This window comes from Sinohyriopsis cumingii, chromosome 11, assembly GCF_028554795.1.
Source record: "Sinohyriopsis cumingii isolate HCF-2022 chromosome 11, ASM2855479v2, whole genome shotgun sequence".
In the NCBI taxonomy this organism is placed as follows: domain Eukaryota; kingdom Metazoa; phylum Mollusca; class Bivalvia; order Unionida; family Unionidae; genus Sinohyriopsis; species Sinohyriopsis cumingii.
The window spans coordinates 33,190,969-33,217,309 of NC_142971.1; the positions used below are offsets into that span (position 1 = coordinate 33,190,969).

A 26,341-nucleotide genomic window follows, 5' to 3' on the forward strand; every position below is an offset into this window, starting at 1 on the left:
AAAATATACATGAAAAATGAGAGAGAAAAAAGGGAAAAGAATCCTAAGAAAAAGAGAAACTGGTAACAATTACATTAAAGAGCTAATATGTAATTGTCCGGACTGAGAAACATGTCTGCGCTGCTGTAGACAGTTTTGAAAACCAGACATGCTCAATGTTGGAGTCAAGTCAAAGGTCAGTTCTTGCATTTGTGTACTTAATGGAGATTATGATACAGTGATTTGTACATGTGCAAATTAATTTTGACCATAAGTCGATAGCACTCAGACAGGGTCGAAATCTTAGCTCAGGATTTTTATCAGTGATTCTTTGTGAGCATGATGACACAAGTATGAATGGATATGTATAAAGTCACTTTATGGATATAACTGTGGGATACTTTAAAGGATACATTTTCACTAATTTGGTTTTTTCCAGAAAGTTTAAATTGAACCAAACTTACATGTGGAAATATTTTGACAGTATGTGAAACAAGTTGAGTTATAATCTCTTTGTGGGATCAGGTTGAAGGTCAAATAAATGACAGTGGATTTTGTATTGCATTTGTGAACATGTTATCATAACATGCAAAAAATATTTTTTGTACCGAATTTCATGTTTTGTAATTTTTCAAGAATATCAGAGATGACTTCAATTCTTGACAGTTGAAAGAATAAAGATGGGAAGAAACAGACTTACAAGGATTCCTGCCAGTAGAGCACTAGTCCTTTCAATGGACTCATGTTCAGATATCTTGAAGAGCAGCTGGAACAAGCATTGCACTGTGAAATATTGTTTGTTGCTGTTGTGGGGTTTAACGCCATTTTTCAGCACACGATAGGCTATACATGGCGGCCACTATTAATGGTGGAGGAAGAACCCAGGAAAGCCCCGGAAAGAACCACCGACCCACAAGAAGCTACTGGCAAGCTTTCTCACATACCCACATTGGCTGAATCTGAGACTCGAACCAGCGCAGACAGAGGTGAAATGGCAGTGATCCGTAACAGAGAGCGCTTTAGACCACTCGGCCACTTGGGGCCCCAATATTAATTGATTCTGTAGATGAATATTAATCACTTAGTATATTTTGACAAGATGATCAACTCAGCAGATTAGAATTAATCAACTTAAAATGTAGAATTAGTGTGGTGGTTTGTCCAGCTTCTGAACTAACATGACTATTACCCTATATAGTTGTAAAGCGTATATGGGCTGCAGATATTTTTATTTTCAGTCATAATTGGTGTTTATTCTTATCTTTTTAAGAAAAACAATTATAAATATTTTTCAGTGTTTCATTAAAAGCAGTATATTCATTTATTGCGTGGATATAATTTTTGTGTATGGTACTTTATGATTTATGTTCTTATCATCACTTAAATTTTAAGTTTAAGATATTCATCTGATGGGGAGAGGGCTTGTTTTCTTGTTTTATAAGTAATTTTCATTAATTTTTTTAAATTTCTTGTTTGTAGCTTTCAGAAAACCTCCCAAATTTTTTACCTGTGAATCAAAGTGAATTCACAGTAATTTCTCAATTATAAAATTAGTACTAAAATTGTTAGTGGGAAAATTAATGCTACACCACACATGGATATAATATACTTTTTAAAATTTAGTCAAAAGCAGCATGTTGTCAGATTAAAACACTTGCATCCAGTTTTGATATAAATTTTATTTACTAGATTCCTCTCGTTTAAAACTTCAGACTTGTTCATGTCTTAATAGAGAAGAATTGAAAGGTAAAATATTGTAAGATTATTCAATCATACAGCCCATATACTTTTAATACTGTTGGTACTTTTAGTGAATACTATCCATATAAGAAATACTGCAACTGTATTTCTTATTGTGTGCTAGATTAAACGTGCACTTTATCTGAGTAGAATTATAGTTCATGGAAATGGCAAATTTAAAATATCAAGTAGCTACTATTTCATCTGGTATGATTAGGTGGGGGATATTACTAATATTGCAGTTATAGGTAGTAGCCATTCACTGATTCAAAATCTTAACAATACTTCGATAAATATGAGACATGTTTTCATGTTAATGTTGAAATATATATTAATGCAGCGAGCATAATGAATTGTCAGTATTTTCATTTATCTTAATCTATTGTCAGAAAATATATGTATATACAGTGCTATTTCATTATGACACAGTTGATATGAGCTATAAAAGTGACCTGTGCTATAAGTGGCTGTCTTATACAGAGGGATCTGTCAACAAGGCTGTATTATAATATTGCATTCAAAAACATAAAGATGGAGCATTTAATTATTTGAAATCATGTTTTTGGTTCTCAGTTGCCAAGAACTAAAATTAAGTGAAAAAGTAGCAGTGAAAAAAAAAATTCAACAATATAATAGGAGACAGGACCATACCAACAATATAATGGGAGACAGGACCATACCAACACCATAAAAGGGGAGGCAATCTACTGAGGGGTTTATAGTGAGGAACCACTATATCGAGGCAAAGGCATTTATATTTTAGGTATCACCTTTGGTATTTAAGAGTTTTACTTGCAAGTGTCTTCAGTTAGATAATATTTTATCAACAGAGCATTAGTCTTTTGTGGCCATAGCATATCAAACTACTTGAATCCTTTGAACAGCAGGCATGTTTTTTCTGTCCATTTCTTTCTATCCATTGATATCCACCAATCAAATACTGCCGTATTGTAAGACAGAAACCTGATGAAAAATCATCAGGTATTTTGTCCTACTTTCATTCTTTTATGAAATAAGTAAATATGCAGAAATAAGGAGTTTTATGGTGTCTTCATTATGAATTGCTTTAATCTTCCAAATGTGGAAGATTATGCTGCATCAGATTAAATACATTAGTATGTATTTGTTGTCTGATATTGGTATTGAGATTTGTAACAGCTTTATGTGTTTTTGTTGTGACCTGCTGTTTGATCACTTTTTTTGTTGCATTTTACGTTAAAACCCTACAAAAAATGTATGTATGCTGATCAAGGAATAAAAGCTGAAATTCTGTTAAAGAAATGCCATTGAAGTTAAATAATAAGACAAGAGGACATATATTCTTTATTTCATACTCATTTGTCCATAGATATATAAAACGTTTGTTACAAGCATTGTCTTCAATGTCTAAAGCAAGAAAATGTCTATACAATACAAACTTGAAAGACTCTCTTAAAATGTCTCAGCATTAGAACAGTTTTTATCTGCAATAGTTCTATAGTTTCTTTTCTCAATGTCAGGTAGCTAGTTAAATTATATATATATATCATTATTTCAAACAGACACTATTACATATTATCACTGTTTTATGTTCTTTTCTGCATGGAAAACACATTTACCTAATAGTTTCTCTAAGCTTAAGTTCTCCATAATTGTAGCACCACTGCAAAAAATGTGCAATAATGTCATACACTTTGATAGTTAATGTTAGACAAGGAGTTCATTTGAAATTTTTTGTTGTTGTTTTCATTTCCTTAATTATTCCTTTTCATTACTTGATTTAAAATTTTCCCATTAACTTAGGAAGGAAAGGGAAAAACTGCATTACAATTTTGTCTGATATTACCTTATTAGACTAGATTGATAAGGAAAAGCAAATTATGTGTTATCCCATGTACAGCTAGCTGATCCCTTGCTTTAAGCAGTTACTTTGATTTAAGTAAGGGGAGGCTACTATAAAGTGTAAAACTAGGTGTTGAGCAAAATTGGAATAGTCAGGTAAAAAATATAGAACAGTATTATCCTTTTAAGCAATAGTTGTCAGGTTAGCTTTCTAAATGGCAGTTAATGGATGTCCTGTTTCTCGATTCTTTTGTTTAACAGTTCAAGTGTATTTAATAAATGATGACCTCATGAAATATGCTAATCCATCCTTCCATTATATCCATATTTCCAAAAGTAGTTGAAACCTTTTCCCTCATAGTAATTTATGATTTTGTTCCCAATACATGTGATCCTTTGTTTAAGTAGTTATATTCTGGCCATTTGGCATGGATTTTTTTGCATGCTTGCTTAGTGTTTATGGAATTGATTGTTATATTTTCATCAGTTCATCTTCATTTTAAAATTTGTATCATCTGTCCTTTGCATTTAATTCTAATTTTCATCTCATTTTCTTTTTAAATTATCAAGATCAATCTACGGGTAAATATTTTTGCCTTGTTCACTGTTGACTGTTCAGTTGTTTAAACGTACCTTGCATTGCTTGCTACATATACACATGTATTTAGATGTACATCCTAATTCATGTACATTGCATGCAAGTTTGGCAGTTGATTGTTTTCATGTACCCTGTAAAAAAGATATAAAATTTTAACAAAATACATGGACCCAGGTATTTTTTAAGAGTAACTTAGACCAAATACAGTGTATTTAAACTAATTGCTGATTCTCAATCAATGAATTACTTTGCCTGTAGGTCATAAAACAGGAGTGTGAATGTCCAATCTCAGCAAGTCAAAAATGAATTTAAAAAAGAATTCTGCTCAAACTAATTCTTAAATGTGATAACATCTCTAGGCCTGACATAAAGATTAAATGAAAATCAAACATAAATTTTCTTTTATGTTGTATTGCTTTAATTTGTATATGAATTAAAATACAGCCAAATGTTACAGCCTGAAGTTTTTTAGATTCTTCTCAAATGGATTTTGTTCTGTTTCTCAAAATAAATTTGGTGTCGTAGCTCCAATTCTTGAACAGTTTCTTTTGGCATGCAAAGAGGACTATATCATGTACAAACTGAAAATTTAAAAATTGATCCCCATCATTGTAGGCTAATTTATCTGAGACCAAATTTTCAGCCTTGTAAAGGGTATCACATACAAGTTTGAAATCTCAGCTGGATGGTTAGTTTATGACTCTAGTTGAATTGAAGCATCTTGGCCCATAATCTCAGATGTAAGTGTGAAATTTAATTTAAACTCTGACTCCAAGTGAAAAGCTTGATATTAAAAGCTACAAAGAGCATGTATTCATATCCTTAAAACTCGGCACAAAAAACAGAGAAGGGGTGACATGATCCTGAAATCTTCCTGATTTTTTTGTTTATTTTGAATAGTTCTTGGCATTAAATCTTGTGCAACATTAATTTTGCTTTGAAGTTGTTCAATATTTAGATCTGTGGTCACATAAAAGTCAGGCTGTTTAATTTAGAGATTGTATCATATATACTCACTTCAAAGTCCAGTCCAATTTCAAACTGCACAGACCCAGATCTGGCTTCACATATTGCACTAGTAGATGGAAGTCTTTGCAGTTTGTTAGGAGTAATTAGTAGAACAAACAACATAGATTCTGATCTCTCTGTGCATTATGATGTGGCAGATCAGGATCTGTGTTGCTTGCAATTGGACTTGACCTATATGTTATACATGGTATGTGATGTTATTTATTTTAATCATAGGTATTTGAATAGATCCTATTGATGTTATTGCTGTATTGCCATGTGTTTCCTGATGCTGTATTTCCATGTGTTACCAGTTTGTGGTCCTTTCCTTTTATACTGTGCTGTGTTTTGATGTGTACATGTCAATACAATATAGTCATTACAAATGTTATCATCAAGAGTACTAAGGCAGTTGAAAGTGAATAACAGTCATCTGGAAGATTGGTACCAAAGTTTTACGCACATATACTGTCATCTATTTTCATGATCCCTTTCATATTGCCCCTTTGCATGCATTTATATTTGTTTTCTTTCCACAAAAAAAATCAAAATTACACTTAACAACCACCAGAAAAAAATCACCTTCAAAAAGATGATCATACACTGCTATAGGCCTGTATTTTTAATGTATTCATTAAAGGCAGACAGTCAACAAATAAATCTGCTGTAAATATGCATCTTTTTGCCCCAATTGCTTGCAGTGGCATTTTGATGTGGTCATGTCCATCCAATTGTATGTAAATGTATCTGTACATTCATCTTTCAGTTTTGATATGGTTGTAGCCACCCATTTGTATGTAAATATATTTGCACATTCATACTTCCGTTTTGATATGGTTGTGGCGATCCATTTGTATGTACATCTATCTGTACACTCATCCTTCAATTTTGATGTGATCATGTCCATCCATTGGTATGTAAATTTACCTGTACACTCATCCTTCGATTTTGATGTGGTCATGTCCATTCATTAGTATGTAAATCTATCTGTACACTCATCCTTCAATTTTGATGTGGTCATGTCCATCCATTTTTATGTAAATCTATCTGTACACTCATCCTTCAATTTTGATGTGGTCATGTCCATCCATTTCTATGTAAATCTATCTGTACACTCATCCTTCAATTTTGATGTGGTCATGTCCATCCATTAGTATGTAAATCTATCTGTACACTCATCCTTCAATTTTGATGTGGTCATGTCCATCCATTTTTATGTAAATCTATCTGTACACTCATCCTTCAATTTTGATGTGGTCTTGTCCATCCATTTGTATGTAAATCTATCTGTACACTCATCCTTCAATTTTGATGTGATCATGTCCATCCATTTTTATGTAAATCTATCTGTACACTCATCCTTCAATTTTGATGTGGTCTTGTCCATCCATTTGTATGTAAATCTATCTGTACACTCATCCTTCAATTTTGATGTGGTCATGTCCATCCATTTTTATGTAAATCTATCTGTACACTCATCCTTCAATTTTGATATGGTCATGTCCATCTATTTGTATGTAAATCTATCTGTACACTCATCCTTCAATTTTGATGTGATCTTGTCCATCTATTTGTATGTAAATCTATCTGTACACTCATCCTTCAATTTTGATGTGGTCATGTCCATCTATTTGTATGTAAATCTATCTGTACACTCATCCTTCAATTTTGATGTGGTCATGTCCATCCATTTGTATGTAAATCTATCTGTACACTCATCCTTCAATCTTGATGTGATCTTGTCCATCCATTTGTATGTAAATCTATCTGTACACTCATCCTTCAATTTTGATGTGGTCATGTCCATCCATTAGTATGTAAATTTATCTGTACACTCATCCTTCAATTTTGATGTGGTCATGTCCATCCATTAGTATGTAAATTTATCTGTACACTCATCTTTCAATCTTGATGTGGTCATGTCCATCCATTAGTATGTAAATTTATCTGTACACTCATCCTTCAATTTTGATGAGGTCATGTCCATCCATTAGTATGTAAATCTATCTGTACACTCATCCTTCAATTTTGATGTGGTCATGTCCAACCATTAGTATGTAAATCTATCTGTACACTCATCCTTCAATTTTGATGTGGTCATGTCCATCCATTTTTATGTAAATCTATCTGTACACTCATCCTTCAATCTTGATGTGGTCATGTCCATCCATTTTTATGTAAATCTATCTGTACACTCATCCTTCAATCTTGATGTGGTCATGTCCATCTATTTGTATGTAAATCTATCTGTACACTCATCCTTCAGTTTTGATGTGGTCATGTCCATCCATTTGTATGTAAATCTATCTGTACACTCATCCTTCAATTTTGATGTGGTCATGTCCATCTATTTGTATGTAAATCTATCTGTACATTCATCTTTCAGTTTTGATATGGTTGTGCCACCCATTTGTATGTAAATCTATCTGTACACTCATCCTTCAATTTTGATGTTATCATGTCCATCCGTTAGTATGTAAATCTATCTGTACACTCATCCTTCAATTTTGATGTGGTCATGTCCATCCATTTTTATGTAAATCTATCTGTACACTCATCCTTCAATCTTGATGTGGTCATGTCCATCCATTTTTATGTAAATCTATCTGTACACTCATCCTTCAATCTTGATGTGGTCATGTCCATCTATTTGTATGTAAATCTATCTGTACACTCATCCTTCAGTTTTGATGTGGTCATGTCCATCCATTTGTATGTAAATCTATCTGTACACTCATCCTTCAATTTTGATGTGGTCATGTCCATCTATTTGTATGTAAATCTATCTGTACATTCATCTTTTAGTTTTGATATGGTTGTACCACCCATTTGTATGTAAATCTATATATACACTCATCCTTCAATCTTGATGTGGTCATGTCCATCCATTTGTATGTAAATTTACCTGTACACTCATCCTTCAATTTTGATGTGGTCATGTCCATCCATTAGTATGTAAATCTATCTGTACATACATCCTTCAATTTTGATGTGGTCATGTCCATCCATTAGTATGTAAATCTATCTGTACACTCATCCTTCAATTTTGATGTGGTCACGTCCATCCATTAGTATGTAAATCTATCTGTACACTCATCCTTCAATTTTGATGTTATCGTGTCCATCCATTAGTAAGTAAATCTATCTGTACACTCATCCTTCAAGTTTGATGTGGTCATGTCCATCTATTTGTATGTAAATCTATCTGTACACTCATCCTTCAATCTTGATGTGATCTTGTCCATCCATTAGTATGTAAATCTATCTGTACACTCATCCTTCAATTTTGATGTGGTCATGTCCATCTATTTGTATGTAAATCTATGTGTACACTCATCCTTCAATTTTGATGTGGTCATGTCCATTAAATTTTATGTAAATCAATGCATATATAGATGACCTGTAGAAGCCAATTGAAGTAAATTTGGTATTTTATTTTACACATTTTAGATCTTTTGGAGATTTAGAATTTTTGGGACAAAAGCCTTGTTAGCATTATTTAAAACAAAACCACTTCTTATGAATAAATGAATTTTTATAGTCATATTTGCTTTAATATGTAAATGACCTGATTAGAATTTTATTTTATGCACATTTTTGTTTACTTTTTGACTGAGACAGTTTTGATGGAAACCTTGTTATCATGAGTAAGTAAAAACCACTTGAGGTAGAGACTTTAAGTATGTAGGAATATAATTATTGACCTGATCTAAATTTCTGGCTATTACATCAGTTTCTGATTTTCTTTTAAACACATTTATTAACTTATTGGACTTCACATTGTATCTGATGGAAAACCTTGTCAGCACTGTTAAACAAAAATCACTTCAGATAAATGTAATTTAGTATGCATGTTATTTTATTTTTTTCTTCCCATTTATTATCACCATTTCATGCCAAGCAATGTAGTTAACAATATGAGCATCTATCTGTCTGTCTGTAATCCTGCTGTTTGTCCATCTATATGACTGTAATCCTACTGTTTGTCCATCTATCTGTCTGTCTGTAATCCTACTGTTTGTTCATCTATCTGTCTCTCTGTAATCCTACTGTTTGTCCATCTATCTGTCTGTCTGTAATCCTACTGTTTGTCCATCTATCCATCTGTCTGTCTGTTATCCTACTGTTTGTCCATCTATATGTCTGTAATCCTACTGTTTGTCCATCTATCTGTCTGTCTGTTATCCTACTGTTTGTCCATCTATCCATCTGTCTGTCTGTTATCCTACTGTTTGTCCATCTATCTGTCTGTCTGTAATCCTACTGTTTGTCCATCTATCTATCTGTCTGTGTTATCCTACTGTTTGTCCATCTATCTATCTATCTGTCTGTCTGTCTGTAATCCTTCTGTTTGTCTGTCTGTCTGTAATCCTGCTGTTTGTCCATCTATCTGTCTATAATTTATATGTCAGTGTATCTGTCTGTCATTACTCTCACATTGCACCAACATGTCATGAACATATGCAAGGCTGCATATCTTGAGCTGAGACAAACAGCAGGATTACAGACAGACAAACTCTAGTCCAACATACCTATCCGTTCTCACCCATGTGTACACATCAGCAAGATACTTACGCTTCACTTCTGACAACTGTATACTCATTTTTCCCACTATGAAAACAAAGTCATATGGACAGCGTTCTTTTGCATACCAAGACCCAGCAATGTGGAATGAATTGCCCACTGAACTTAGACACAAAGACAAAGTGATCACATTCAAGAAGGCTCTCAAAACTCACTTATTTCAACTGCAAGAACAAACTTAAAGATCTAATAATGTTTCCTACCTGAAATATTTTCAGCATGTTTTTTATTTTTTAATGTTTTTTTCTAATTTCATGGTGTTTGTTTTTGTAATAATATTATTATATGTTTTTTATGTTATAGGTGTTGTCTAATGTTGTAAAGTGCTTAGAGCTTCTAAAGATTAGGCGCTATACAAAGTCCTCATTATTATTATTATTATTAATTCAGCTGTTCATTCATCTCTCTGTATTTTATCTGCTTGTCCTTGTGTCTGTAATCCTTCTGTTTGTCCATCTATATGTCTACAGAAAGATGGGGAAAATGACGAATTACAGACAGACTTAAAGGGTCAAACATATGAATTACAGACAGATGGATGAACAAACATATGAATTACAGAGACAGTTAAATGGACCAACAGATGAATTACAGAAAGATAGATGGACAAACAGATGGATCACAGACAGACATATAGATGGACAAACTGAAGGATTACAGACATATGGACAAACAGATAAAGTAAAGATATGAATGAACAGCTAAATTAATAATAATAATAATAATAATGAGGACTTTGTATAGCGCCTAATCTTTAGAAGCTCTAAGCACTTTACAACATTAGACAACACCTATAAGATAAAAAACATATATGTCTGTCTGTGATCCATCTGTTTGTCCATCTATCTTTCTGTAATTCATCTGTTGGTCCATTTAACTGTCTCTGTAATTCATCTGTTTGTTCATCCATCTGTCTGTAATTCATATGTTTGACCCTTTAAGTCTGTCTGTAATTCGTCATTTTCCCCATCTGTCTGTCGATCCATCTATCTGTAATTCATCTGTTTGGCCATCCAACTGTCTGTAATTCATTGGTTTGTCTATCTATCTGTCTCGATAATCCGTCTGTCTGTCTGTAATCCATCTGTTTGGCCATCTATGTGTGTGTAATTCATCCATTTGTCCATCTGTGTGTCTGTAAAGCATCCATTTGTCCATCTGTGTGTCTGCAATCCATCCATTTGTCCATCTATGTGTCTGTAATCCATACATTTGTCCATCTATGTGTCTGTAATCCATCCATTTGTCCATCTGTGTGTCTGTAATCCATCTATTTGTCCATCTATGTGTCTGTAATCCATCCATTTGTCCATCTGTGTGTCTGTAATCCATCCATTTGTCCATCTATGTGTCTGTAATCCATCTATTCATCCATCTATGTGTCTGTAATCCATCCATTTGTCCATCTATATGTCTGTCTGTAATCCATCTCTTTGTCCATCATGATCGTCATTTCTGGAGCATAACTCATAAACTGCTCAAGATATCTCTACAAAGCTTGGTGCACATATTACACTAGTGGTCCTGGCCTTCATTAGTCAAATTCTTCATTGTAAATTTTAATGTTTTGTCATTTATATGTTAATCCATCCAACCCTTGTTCAAACTTTGGGGTCTAGAGAAAAACGCAACAGGCATATAAAATATGGTACATTTATTAGGTTAGTAGCATAGATGTACATTTTACTGCTCATGATTGTTCAATTTAATTTTTTTAAATACAGTTTTGTTTATTCACCAGTTCATCCATCAACTGCACTTTGTTTTTGGAACAGAACTCCAAAACTATTAAAGATAATTCTTTGAATCTTGATATATATGCTAAAGTAGTGGTCTTGATGTGCCCTTTGCAATTTGCAGTTCTTTACTTTCAATATTTTAAATGTTTTAATGTTTTTGTCTTTTTTTTATATTTCCATCCATCCATTATACTCTTGTTTCTGTGGTAAAATTCCCAATTCAGATAGCTCTCTGAAACATATATGATTATTAGTCTAGTGGTGTAGATGTGTCTTGTTCTATTCATGGTTCTTTAGTTTTCATCCATTTGTGCATTTAACCATACATCGTGTACACTTTAATTCTGAGAACAGAACTCCAAGATTATTCAAGATATGTCAATCATTCTTAGGCTTGTGGCTTATGGTATGCCTTTTACTATCGGAAATTCTTCAGGTGTATCTTTTTGGATTTTTAACATAGCTTTAACAATTTAGTGATATCACTATGATGTCTGCAGTGTGGCAGTTATATTGATGTCGAGCACTAGGTCGTAATCTTGGAGACATGTAGCATCATGTCCCACCCAGTCACATTATCCTGACACCAGGCTGACTGTCCTAACACTAATGTCCTGATGCTGAATGCCCAGCAAGGCAGCTGCTAGTACCACCATTTTTATGTCCTGGTTATGAGTTGGCTGGGGTTCAAACCCATGATCTTCCACATCCAAGGTGGATGCTCTAACCACTTTGGCCACTGGAGTGGTCATTTGAAAAGGTATTGATCTGGTTTTCTGAAAGATTGAACATTTGTAAATAATATTTTTGGAGTAAAAATTTCTAAAATTTGAGAGTTCCTGAGCGGAATTTTTTTAATTTGTAACTGTCAGTTATCTGACTTGAAGCAAACAACATGGACCAATTGAAATGGCAGATATATGTATTGGGTAAACAAGAATGTACACAGGGGCTTAAATTCGTTAAGCCTGATGTCCATGACCTATGGTTATGATCTTTGGAAAAGCAAAGCTTACCCTCCTGAAGTCCAGTGGACTTGGTGTCAATAGAAGTATAATAGCAGGTAGGTATATATATGCATAACTCTGTAGGTGAAGATAAAAGCAGAAATGAGAAATTAAAAATTGGGATCGAACAGGGAATATATTTACCATTGTGACCATGTACTGCCAGATTAATATGTACTATATAACATACTTGGTGTGAATTAAGTAAAATATTTTGACCCAGGTGCCAGCGTGATCATATTTTTTTCTGGTTATATTTGTTTCTCAGCTGTCAAGTCAATGTTTATTAACTCTACCAGTCAAAGACCAAAAGAGGTTATGTGATGACCTATTCACCATTTTCCCATCTATCTGTCCTTTCTTTTCAGAAACCGCTCAACAGAATTTTACTAAAGTTTGATATAAAGCATTTTGGATTAAAATATGTCTAAATGAGCCAATCTGCCATCAAATATGATTGCTATACTAAAACTGGAAAAAACATTTAATAATTTCTAAAAATCTGTTGAACTGGACAGAAAGTGTACTGGATTAAAGGTCTTTCAGAGTGAAACAAAAATGATGCTTGTCCACCATAAAATATGACTATTATTACTAAGAAAGAGTTCTTTGAAATAACTTCAGAAACACCACTCAACAGAATTGTACTAAATGCCTGGTATCCTGCGTACAGTAAAATTCTAGCAGTCAAGTACAGCTGCTGTTGCTAACAGCTTCTTTTAAAACAGTGCTAGACAAATTTTGACCAAATTGTACAGAAAATGATCAAGCTTTAATCCTTTCAGATTTATAAAGTTATTTTTGATTTGCCATCAAATATGGCCTATATTACTAAAAATAAATGGACATTTACCAAACTTTATCTGATAGACCTGCTGAACAGAATTTGACAACATTTCAACATTAGACAAATTATGACAATAGACAAACTAGATTGAAACTGTTGTTTTCATAACATATGCAGTCAACATCATTGGAAAGAATTTTGACAGTCACTTGTTGATCATCTGCTTTTGCACTTGTCTATTAGGCAGATTTTATCCTGGTGAACAATCTCGGGTTTGTCATGCATATATGTGAGTGTGATAGCACAACCACACATGAATATATATGAATATGTTTTTTTCAGAACAGTTCTGTGGATATACCTGAATGATGCTAGTTCATTGGATTCAGTTTTTATTTTTAAAAATGATACTTATGGACTAAACCAACTTAACATGCGAGTGTTTCTTGATAGTATCCAAGACGAGTTCACATGTATTAGGTTCTAAGTCAGAGGCAATAGCAAAAGATATTTGTACTACACTTAAACATATAAAAAATTATTTTTACTGAATTTGGCATGTTGGACTTTCTTATCAATAGCAGCAATTTAAAAACAATAACAGGATAAAAAAAATGGATTTTTCATGAGTTCCTACAAATACTTTTTTCCAGCAGAGCATTGGTTCTTTTAAATGACTTTTGTGATTTTGTTCTTTTTCCTCAACTAGTATATAATTTTAAAATATTTCAATTTGTTTTGCAATATTAAAATAAATCAACTGTGGTTTATTTCTGAATCCAGTCTGTATACCTGACCATAATTTAATTATTCAAGGGGAATGTTGAACATGCTTGTGCAAAAACAAAGGATTTTTACATAGAAATTTAACTTTTAAATTAATACTACCTGGTCACATCAAATATTATTAAAAGATATGCAATAATTTGTCGATATATTTTTTGAAGGATTAACTGTAGAAGTTATTAAGCATGTTCATGCATCACATATGTTCATTAAGTTGTATTATTTGTACAGCCTCACTACAAATGTCCCATACTGTGAAATATTATGGGATTTTCAAAAGTGGTTTCTCGCTATAAAGAGGCAACTTTTTTTATCTGTGTGTTCATTTCTGTAACATAGGATATTTTATATTAATATATAAGTTATTAATTAATTCTAGAGAATGTCAGCTCAGATTAAGCTGGGAAAAATGACAGAGGTGATTGAGAAACCTGGTGGTCACTTCAAAACCTGGAAGAGGCGGATGGCCATGCTTATTTCTGACAGTGACATCATCCCAGTATGCAGCTAAATTGCATGCTGATAAACAAAAGTTTTTTTAAATTTTGACTTGTTACATTTTAATGTTGAGTTGTGAATATTATTTGTTGAAATTGGTATTTGCAGTTCATGACATAGGCATGTGTTTATTATTTGATTCTAATTGCTGAGTAAAGTCAAAGTACGTTGACAAGTTAATTCAGTGACACAATCTCGCATTAGTTCTGTTATGATAAAATAAAATAGTGAACCTTGCATTTCTTGAAAAAGGGGGTTGGAGTTGGATTGGCTTTCCATCAGAAATAGCCCTATTTTAACAAAATTGCCAAGGTTACATAGTATTAGCTTATCATGAGAGAACAAATTTAATAAGAGTTTTATATATTGAATTTTTACATACATGCACCATTTACTCTTTATAAAACAACTTGTCAAAACATTGTCAGGACATATGGGTTTCTTTTTCTAATAAAATGTTTAATTGCCTGCAAAAATTGTTCTTCTTACAGTAGTACATGGTACAAATATAAAAACTACAGTATTGTGTAAAGGAAACTCACCTTATTCCTTAATTCTTTCAGTTAAAAATAGATGAATATTGAACATTTTCAAGTTCACAGTAGATGTCAGTGCTTGTATCTATGGTCAGATTTTTTTAAAGAAACACAGATGGTATAGTTGCACTTTAAAATATTTTCATATTTACATAGGATAAAGTAGATATCCACAAGGAGTGTTTAAGAACAGTGTTTTGGCAGATGATGTTTCATTGCTCAGTGTTATTGATATTCATTTGTCACTGGTTACCAGGTTATAGAACATCGCTAAATATCATGTGCTTAAATATCATTTATATTGTTTCTAAAACCAGGCCTAGAATATGTATGACAGTCTTTGTTTAGGACTAAATTTCATTGACAGAATCTAAGGTTGGACATGACGTTAAGTCCTGAATGAAAACCTGGACTTTACTTTAAGTCTTCAGTCAAGCATTGGATTCCATAAAAGTCCTGATCTAGGATTAGCCAATTACATGGCTAAAAATGAACTTAAAATTTGGTGAAATAGGGGCCAAAACCTTTAACAAATGTTGTTGTACTTAAATGTTGCCACAACTGTTACTAATGGTATTGTGCTTAAATTAAATCTTGTCAGAATCATTGCAGAAAGTTGTCATCTTTTTCATATATTTGAGACCTTGTTAAAGAAAACAAAATTATTTAAATCTGATATACTGTTCAGATGTAGAAAACATTTGGGACTGGAAAAAGATCAACACTTATTGTTTTTTTTGTGTGGGTTTTTCCCCATTATTTCTTCTTTCTGTTTGCTAAAGGTTTTGTTAAGAAATATAAAATATAAAGAAAGAAACTAAAGGGAAGCAATAAAATTAAAATTAAAATTCTGCAGCAGATTTCCCACTTGATTAACACATTTAATAAAGGATATCAACATTTGGTAATAATATTATGCATTTCAGTGATGCAACATTTAGTAATGTCCCATCACCAGAAACAGGCAACATTTAGTAATGTCCCATCACCAGAAACAGGCAACATTTAGTAATGTCCCATCACCAGAAACAGGCAACATTTAGTAATGTCCCATCACCAGAAACAGGCAACATTTAGTAATGTCCCATCACCAGAAACAGGCAACATTTAGCAATGTCCCATCACCAGAAACAGGCAACATTTAGTAATGTCCCATCACCAGAAACAGGCAACATTTAGTAATGTCCCATCACCAGAAACAGGCAACATTTAGTAATGTCCCATCACCAGAAACAGGCGACATTTAGTAATGTCTTATCACCAGAAACTGGCAGCATTTAGAGCCAATGATAAATTCTTACAAGCAGCATTAAATAACATGTTATATAAAAGCCAAAATTTCAGATTGATAATACCCAGAATCATAATATGATAATAAATATGTTTTCATTTTTCAGACAGCAAAGAATGTAAGTTCTAAGGGAAACTTTGTAATATACATATTTTCAAGTTATCTGTAATGGGTCATGTAATAGTGATTGTGGAACAACATATTTTATTCATCTTGTCTTTAATTATCCATCGTGGTGAAGTTTTTTTCAAACTTTAGTTTTCTGGTTTTGTAAATTTGAATTGTATTTGCAACTTCATTTTTATGAGCCATGGGTTCTTTTATTTCCAATTTAAATGCATCATATATTAATATGAAATAATTTTCTTACTTATTGGGATATTGCCAATATATATCTCAACTGTTTTTAAAGTGCCAATATGGATTGGTGATATCCTTGCTCTTGAAAAGTCCATGCTTGATTCATACCAGACAGCCTTAAACAGTAACCTGGCTTGATGACCTTGACTTGACAAAATATGTATAACCTTGGCATAAGTGATACAGCCATAACCTTTCTTGCACTCAGAGTTTAGCTTTGACCTTTGATGGAGGTTAAGCAGTAGTTAGTGTAAAGTAATTATTGTATTTGTCCCTGTTCTATTAAGAATTAGGGTCATGATAAGAAATTCAACTAAAAATTTATGATTTAAGTCAAGAAGCAACATTGATCATAAGCTGAATATATTTTCTTGTCCAGATTATAGCTCCTAAAAGACAATATCTTAATTTTCTATACCCTTTATCAGTGGAAGTGGCAAAAAGTATTACTTACGTTTATCATCCTGTCATGTCATATAACATCTCATAATCTAACATCACAAATTATGCTTCTTCTTAAAATCTTCTGTGGGTTTTTATGAGTTGAAATCAAATTTTATAATAGAGTTTACCTTAGGAAAACCTAGGTAGCTCAGTTTTCAGTTTTTCTAGCAAAATTGTATAATGTTATGGCCCTTGTTTGATTCAAAATTGTGAATTTTTTTTTTTTTGCGCACAGTTACTTTTGAAGGAATTCCTGGATTTAAATTAAATTTGGTATAAGGTTTTACATTTAGAAGCCCAAGTCATTTCAGTTTGCATCATTGTTCACCAGCATTTTTATGAGTAATAGTCCTTGTTTGACTTAGAACTGAGGCTCACAATTTTATATTGGTTCAATAACTTTTGATGGACTTAATGAATTGAAATGAGATTTGGTTGGAGGATTTACATTAAGAAGCCCTTTCTAAAAAGGTATATACACTGTTTTCAGCAATATTTATGGAGTTTTGGCCTTTGTTTAACATAGAACTTTGCCATTCAAGTTCTTGAAAAACACTACATCACAGTTGACATTCAAAAGTAGGAAGGGTTTTGAAGTATATAGATATGTAGCATGCCTTGTTTTGATGCCGTAAGTAGTGTCGGGGCAAATAAAAATAGCAGGATCACCAGTCTTTTGACGGTATGTATCTTGATTAGAAAATGAGGCTATATCTTTCAATGCTTTATGCCATCCTTATTTCCCAGTGTTCTATACACATTTATTTGTGAATAGCATTGACAGATATGCCATCACATAACATGAGATAGATCAGGGCCTACAATGATTGATCTAAGTCATCAGTAAACCTGAGACTAAAATGCAAGGGAGATGGAAACTCTTTTCCTAAGCCCACCAAATATCACCTGTTCCTTATTTGTATGTAAATAAGGTTCTTGGTACACTGTAAAATGATGAGGTGGATTTGGGATCAGAGAAGTTCATTAATGATACATGTTTTACAAACCACACTTTTTCTATTTTTTGCTATATATATATATATATATATATATATATATATATATATATATGTGTGTGTGTGTGTGTGTGAGTGTGTGTGTGTTTGTGAAGTAAATGAATTCTTTATTGGCAGAATGTGTAAAATTGAATTGGTATCATTTATTTGTACAATTAATCAAAAGTTTGCAAAATATTAGAAAATTTGCATCATGTGATTTTGCAAACGCTTCACCAGTTTTGTATGATAGATACATAAATGTAATGAACATTCATGTAGTTTGAGGATTCTGAAAAATTCATTGCTGCTAATTGTAAGTCAGTAATTTATTTAATTTACCCATTTTTATATTTTTCAATCGAAAATCAAAGTTATTTAAGAGGGGCAAAAAGAAATCCTTTCGTTGATATTATATGACATTAAATTACAAAACAATTTAGGAGAAAAGTTGAAATTTCGTTTGCTACTGATATTAGCAAAATATTAATTCTTTTTTTTAAAACAGAAAAGGTAAAAACTTTAAATTGCTTTCCAACAGAATACTATTGTTGCTAACTTTAGTCTGTTTCATAGATTTAGCACAGCTTGGATTCTAGACACCTTCACACCTTATGTACCTTTGATCTTAACTACTCAAATGATAACTGGGAACCTCATTTACATTTCTGAAGGGTACATGTGTTATCTGGCAGATTACTGGAATTTCAAAATCCAAGTCATATACTATCCTTGGTAGAATGAACAGTGTAGACCATGATCCACTGTAGCATTATGTGATGGCATATCTGGGTCTGTGTTTTCTATGGTGATATGTTGTATACACAAGTAAATACAATGTCTGAATTTCTGTGTAACGATAGTATGGGATTATATTAGGGTATGTATAATTAAATATAGAATGATTAGTCATTACTGTATTACCCTTGTGTCTCTTTCTGTCATGAACAAGAGTCCAGTCACATTGAGATGCCTGCCAACAAGATGAGTTATACATCATCTCGTATGGACTGATTGCTTGTCCTGTCCAAAATAATTTAATAATGGTGCAAATGAAATGATAAATATCTTTATAGACCAATAAATCTGTCTCAATAATTAAAATATTATGAACCATCCAAATATAAATTTTACCAGGGGAGATTTCACAGCCTAATATCTCTAAAGAAGATTAATTGTTTTTTCTTTCTTTCCCATTAAATATGACATCCATGTCCTATTTAATTACACCATTATATTCTTGTCTTCTAGAGAAATTGGGTCTTCTTTTTGGTATAAATATATACAACATTTAGAAATCCTTACCAAGCTGTGTTTGTAGTTTAGAGAAACTTTTATTATACACAATCTTTTGCATATGGAGACATGCGTATCTAAAGTAGGAATGTCGAAGTCTTTTTTTCCCTCGGTGTATTGTCAGTGAATGAAGTAATCATCTCCCTTGAATGTACTGGCAGTTAGGAAGTTTTATTTTCAAAATAGGTACAATTCATATAATTGCTATCACTAATACACAGATTTATTACAGATAGTAAAGAGTACATAAAATGAATAATGGTCACTGTAATAGGACTATGAAAACATTGCAAAGACCCAAGCTGTATAATCATATAGCATCTTGTTTCAGTGCAATGTGCTGGATGTGTTGTTTTTTTTTCTGGCAAAAAATATCTCTGTACTTCTTGAAAATGTTTCCTTTCTTGCAAGCAAATAGTTGATATTGATGATAGAGTAATACCACTATATCAAGGATTTTCTCTGAAGGCAATGAGGGCTACTGTTTAAGGTTTAGTGCTTTCCTCATGTTTGTTATTAGAGTGTCATGGTTTTTGCTACTGTATGTGGAAAGAGAATATTTCTGTATGAATTTATGTGTTATGGTCTTTAAAGTCATTAAAAAAATTGGTTTTCAAAAAAGATAACATTTTACATTGAAACACAAGAATTCATTGTTTTACATTCTGATTGTATTCCAGTGAAAGCTACTTAGGTTATTAAAGTTTTCAAAAAATTTCACTTCCTCACACACGTCATCTGCATGATATTCAGTTATTGTGGTTAATACTGGGACCTTTTTCAGTTCTTACAGTCCAATATAAAATTCTCTTTTTGTCAAGCTGAATGGTTTTTAAAAAAATATTTTAACTTATTCTGCACGTTTAAGTTCAGCTTGTGAACAAGCAAAAATGCATTGAAAATAGATGAAATTCAGTGCTTTTGCCATGTCCCTGTAATAATAATAATAATAATAATAATAATTAATAATAATAATAATGACCTTATTTAAAGAGGGTAACACAATTAGCTTAGAACTAATCTACAGTGAGGCCATCATACAAAGGAATTTATTTTAGCTGCATCGCTGAAGCCACTGGATATATTGGATTTGGAAGAAGGAAATAGAGTGTGCATTTCTAATCTCGACTGGAATACTATTCCAGAGCAAAGTTTCAGAGTATTGGAAACTTTTTAAAAATAATTCCTTATTTGGTTTTGGAATTTTATACTGTTTGGTAGACATGGATCACAGATGGGGAGTATTACCAGGTAGCCTTTACTGGTATAGTGATTGTAAATATTCAGGAGCACTATTATGGGATATCCTGTACATTAATTTGGCTTTTCTCAAACAGATTCAGCCTTTAAGATGTAATATTTTTAACTTACCAGCTAAATTTTTATTGCTTTCTTTCTAGATTGATATTAGCCCAAATGCTCATTTTTGAAGTTGTGCCAGCTTTGCTATGTTTTTATCATTTGAATTACCCCATACTGTATTACATTAGTCTAAACAGGGTTGTATGTAAGAAAGAAGAAAAAAGAAGAAAAAAAACAACTAATTACCTGCAACTACACTCATGTAGAGATTTAAAGAACATGAATTTGAAGAAAATCTGACTTGGAAAACTTTGCAAGATATGAAACTCTAGAGTGGAATCTACATTACTTATTCTTCACTGACTCCAGAGATTCTGACTGTAGTTGAGCCATGAGAAGCTTTTTAAGTTTTAACATGTTCTCCAAAAAGATAATAATATTTCTATAATATGCATTCTCTAAATGTTGTAGGAAAACAGTTTATTTTATTTTTATATGTTAACTAGAATTAGCATATCAATTTGTACAGCTGTTCTTATTTTGAATCAGTTATTGTTTCAGTGAAGTTACTGTTTGATTGTTTAAATTAAGCCTTTCAGTATTACAGGTGAACATCATGTATAATGATATCATTCAGGAATATTATATTTAATGCATTTAAAAAAAACTGTCAGTATCAAAAACAGTTTTCAGTCCACTTCTACCATTTAGATAAGTAATTTATTATTCTTAGACCTATTTTCATATATTTCATTATTGCAAGATCATTACTGTAATTAGGTTGTGTGTATTCAATAAGTGTGAAATCAAATCTTTTTACCTTTATGTTTATGTTATCTAACTAGGAGAAAATTGTATGTTAAAGACAGTTGTTGTTGCTTAAAGGCAATTTACACACTATAGTCTACAAGGAGGTATGTTATATTAAAATGTAGATGATTTTATCATACATACCTAGGCAATAATTCATTTTCATATCTATTCTGAACCTATTGCCAAAAATCAATACTACATGGTATATATGTGCAATTAATGAAATTAACTATCAATGTTTTACAATGGCTCTTACAGCGTCTAGAGAGAGGGGAGAACATGGAGGAAGATGATCTTTTTGGTCAAGGTACAGGAGAGGCACGGGACAGCCTCTCTTCTCTCCAGCCACGCAGCTGTGCTATCAAGGTAGGAACTACTTGATTAACTTGTTTATAACACACACCAGTTGTGAACATGATAGAAATGCATAGTTGTTGTGAACATGATAGAAATGCATAGTTGTTGTGAACAGCATAGAATTGCATAGTGACTTGTGAACTGCATAGAACTGCATAGTAATTTTTAACTGGAATGCATATTCAGCCCACATCTGGTGTGGCATAGTGTGCCAGTAATGTCTATGCTATTTGTTCAAAATTGTGAGAAAAAGGAAAAGCATAGGCCCTGATCAGCCAGTAAACTAAGTGACTGCATATTTTGGTCAGTGATTTTTCCCAACTGGCACAAGAAATTCAACAACAAATATGCTTCATTTAAGCAACAGAATGAATAGAGCATTAGTATGTGGTATGGACTGAAACTTAACCAGTCATGAGACATCTGAACGAATAGTCTACATAAAGCATAAATCAATGCAAGCAAAATAGAATGTACAGGATGTGAGTCATTTCAAAAGGAAAAATTTCATTAGTTCATAAACATGGTCAGACCTTGACCATCGTTCACAAAAAATAATGACAAAAGTCAGATAGACAGAACCCTCTGCCAAGACATTAGACTGGTAGGTTAGAACTCTACCCCTCAATCACAAGGTCAAGCACACACTATAGATTAAATATAAATAACAGTCATAATAGGGGTGGGAAAGACATTGATGTTTAAACTAACATGCTTATAAGACATAATAAATTGTTTAAAATTTTCTTGTCAGTGAGATAATAGTCAAGTTGTCAATAAGTCATACCACTAGTCATCCACCACCAGACCAGTAATCATCCACCACATTTGCAGATGATCCTCAGATTCTACATTAATAACTCCAGTTCCTGAAGTTTTCTCAAAAATCTCAGTTAGATTTTAATAATTTATAGTTAAAGGTTTCAAAACATTGGTCTCATGAAAGGTACAATATTTTTAATATTAGTTTGACTCAGTTTGACTCAGTCCTATGGGTAACTCATGCACTCAGATGTGATTTATTTCAACAAATTTTATTTAATGTATTTCTGTAATTACCCTCTTTTTTCAGATTTTCAGCTATCTGGATGTAGCAGATTTATCTCGGTGTGCACGTGTGTGCAGATCTTGGAAAATTATTGCTCAAGCTAGTTCTCTCTGGTGCAGGGTAAGGTGGTTGCCAATATTTCTTATCTTGCAAAAGCTTTACAAGGCATTTTTCATGTTAGACATAGGAAGGATCAATAATGTAGAGGACTCAATGATTTGTCATAAAAATATAAAGCTTTACAAATTAAAAATGTGATTTGAGCCTTTCTTCACATTTATTTTGTTATAGCCTTTCTCCACATTTCTTTTGCTATCTCTGAATAAAATTTCCAAATATGATGTGGTACCACTTTTGTTGTGAAGAAAAGTCTTGTTTAATAAATATGTATGAGAGTGTTGAGGATATTTTATTGCTTTTAAGTTGAGTCCAACTGCATGCAGCATTGACCCTGATCTGCCATCGCATAATGCACCAGCAGATCTGGCTCTTTGCCAATAGCAGTTGGATCCAACTTTTAAGCAGCTATATACAATATACAGATCTGTTACCTGCCATTGAGATTTTGGTCATATCTGACTTGACTTATTGAGAAATAGCAGCTCTAAACTTTCATAGCTTGACAATTTGTAGAGATAACAAAGTACAAGTAATTAGCAATTCAGTTTGCACATAAAAGGGATAATGTTACATGTTTAGGCTCGAATAAACAGAAACACAGAAAGAGTGAAAACAACAAGCTTTTTAAAATTTAACAAATAATTTATTTTCCTGGAAAATTCTGTAAAAATGAAAAAAGGAGAACTTACGGTTTCAAGAATCAAATCCAAAATTAATCTAAGAATAATTCACGAATTAATTTTCAAAAGTCCCAGTAATAAATGTTCTAATAATTTCAAATTCGAATCCTGATGTAAAATCCAAGACGGATGACGATGACATATGCCGTAGTCAGTACTGTGCTTATCTACAGTTCCTTGTAGAAATACAGATAATGGCACTCCGGTGTTGGAAATCCAGATTGAATTTGTAAGCAATGTTTTTCCCTGTGTGAGCACTCTTATTTACAAAATATTTAAAGACAAATAACAGAATTAATCCTTTTTTAATCCAAGTGATTAGAAATAACTCTAAACAGCACAACATAACACTTTAACTGCCCAACTTCTACTAAAAATTATTTCTCTTAAACTGTGAGTTGTATGGGCTTTTTAAAACAGCCGCAAGGGTCATGTGATCATGTTTATATCCCATACAGAGAATATGGCCTTGATTAGACCAATGATTTTATTCCCAGAATAAAAATATAAAAAAAAGTTTACTTCTTAACCCATGCAGTTTCATCATGACATTAATAACAACCAAATATTTTAAAATAAAATAGAACTTTGTTTATTATTTCTGGACCCAGGTCAGAATTTAGATCAACACATGTTGTTTATAAACTAACAGTCAAGGTCAAACCATTTCCTGAAAAAAGTATCATCTATAGTGAATAAATTTACATTATAATATCATATAATAGAATAAAAACTGACAAATTAAATAAAATATATATATTAAATCAGATATACGTAACAATAATGTCTGCATTCTTTATCAATCTCATGCATAGCTTAAAAGGTCTCTCATGCTTTTGTTGACATTATGATATATATGGGAGAGATTGTGGTCATGCGCAAACAGCTGACTTTCTGCTTGCAATAAATCCATTATATCTAAACTGCTTTCCGGACATGAAATTATTGTAGATAATGATTAAAGTGTTACTGCTTTCAGTAATATTAGGGGAGGAAGTGCTTAATTTAATACCATGCTGATGATATGTCTGTCAGTTCAGAATAGCCATTACAATTCATACCATGCTGAATATATCAGTCTGCCAGTTCAGAACAGCCATTATAATTCATACCATGCTGAATATATCAGTCTTCCAGTTCAGAACAGCCATTATAATTCATACTATGCTGAGAATATCAGTCTGCCAGTTCAAAATAGCTTTCATAAATCATACCATGCTGAGGATATCAATCTGCCAGTTCAAAATAGCCTTAACAATTCATACCATGCTGAGGATATCAGTCTGCCAGTTCAAAATAATAATAATAATAATAATAATAATAATAATAATAATAATAATTAGGACTTTGTATAGACAACACTTATAAGATAAAAAAACATGTAATGATATTATTACAGAAACAAACACCATGAAATTAGAAAACATTAAAAAAAATATGCTGAGAATATTTAAGGTAGGAAACATTATTAGGTCTTTAAGTTTTTTCTTGCAGTCGAAATAAGTGAGTTCAGTTCAGACTAGCCATTATAATTCATACCATGCTGAATATATCAGTCTTCCAGTTCAAAATAGCCATTACAGTTCATACCATGCTGAGGATATCAGTCTTCCAGTTCAGAATAGCCATTACAGTTCAAACCATGCTGAGGATATCAGTCTTCCAGTTCAGAATAGCCATTACAATTCAAACCATGCTGAGGATATCAGTCTTCCAGTTCAGAATAGCCATTACAATTCAAACCATGCTGAGGATATCAGTCTTCCAGTTCAAAATAGCCATTACAGTTCATACCATGCTGAGGATATCAGTCTTCCAGTTCAAAATAGCCATTACAGTTCATACCATGCTGAGGTTATCAGCCTGTCAGTTATCGGTCTTCCAGTTCACAATAGCCATTAAAATTCATATCATGCAGAAGATATATCTGCCAGTTCAAAATAGCCATTATAATTCATACCACTGCTGATTTTTTATATATTTAGATTTAGTTTGAATGTATGTCTTGGGACTGATTTTTAAAAAATACAAATATTAATATAGTCTTGGATACCAGTTAGTATGATTTGCATAGTGAATTTTCATTGATACTGAAAGCTTGGCTTTGTTTTGATATGTTGGAGGAGTCCTTTGTTAAATTAGTTGTTAAGTTCATGATGTGTGACAACTACAAAATCAATTGAAATTTAAAGTGCCCCGTGAATGAAAATGAATTCACAGTACCTACTGTTTATATGTGTACTAGCTTATAAGTTGAGTCCTACTATAAACAAAATAGACTGTATAAACCCTGATCACATAATACACAAGCAGTTCAGGGTCTGCATTTATTCAAGTGATTATTCCTCAAAGACCGCACATACCCAGATCTACTGATACATTATGTGATGGCAGAACTGGGTCTGTGCAGTATGCAAAATGGACTTGACTTATAAATGAGTATATATGGTAACTAGATTCAATTCAATGAGAATGTATTTTGTTTCTATTGATGCATGTACTTCAATTTTACCTTTATCAGTAAAACTTCATAATCTTTTTTATTTTTCATT

At 32.4% G+C, this 26,341-nt stretch overlaps 1 protein-coding gene across 1 annotated transcript in view; it reads left to right on the top strand.

The window, feature by feature from the left end:
* The window catches only part of LOC149787878 (F-box and leucine-rich repeat protein 13-like), a 104,942-nt gene that overhangs the window by 25,618 nt on the left and 52,983 nt on the right, over positions 1–26,341 (top strand). The window contains exons 8-9 of the mRNA XM_089974116.1: positions 21,843–21,950; positions 23,014–23,109. Of these exons, the coding sequence (XP_089830242.1) occupies positions 21,843–21,950; positions 23,014–23,109 (204 nt within the window). The remainder of the gene's footprint in view (positions 1–21,842; positions 21,951–23,013; positions 23,110–26,341) is intronic.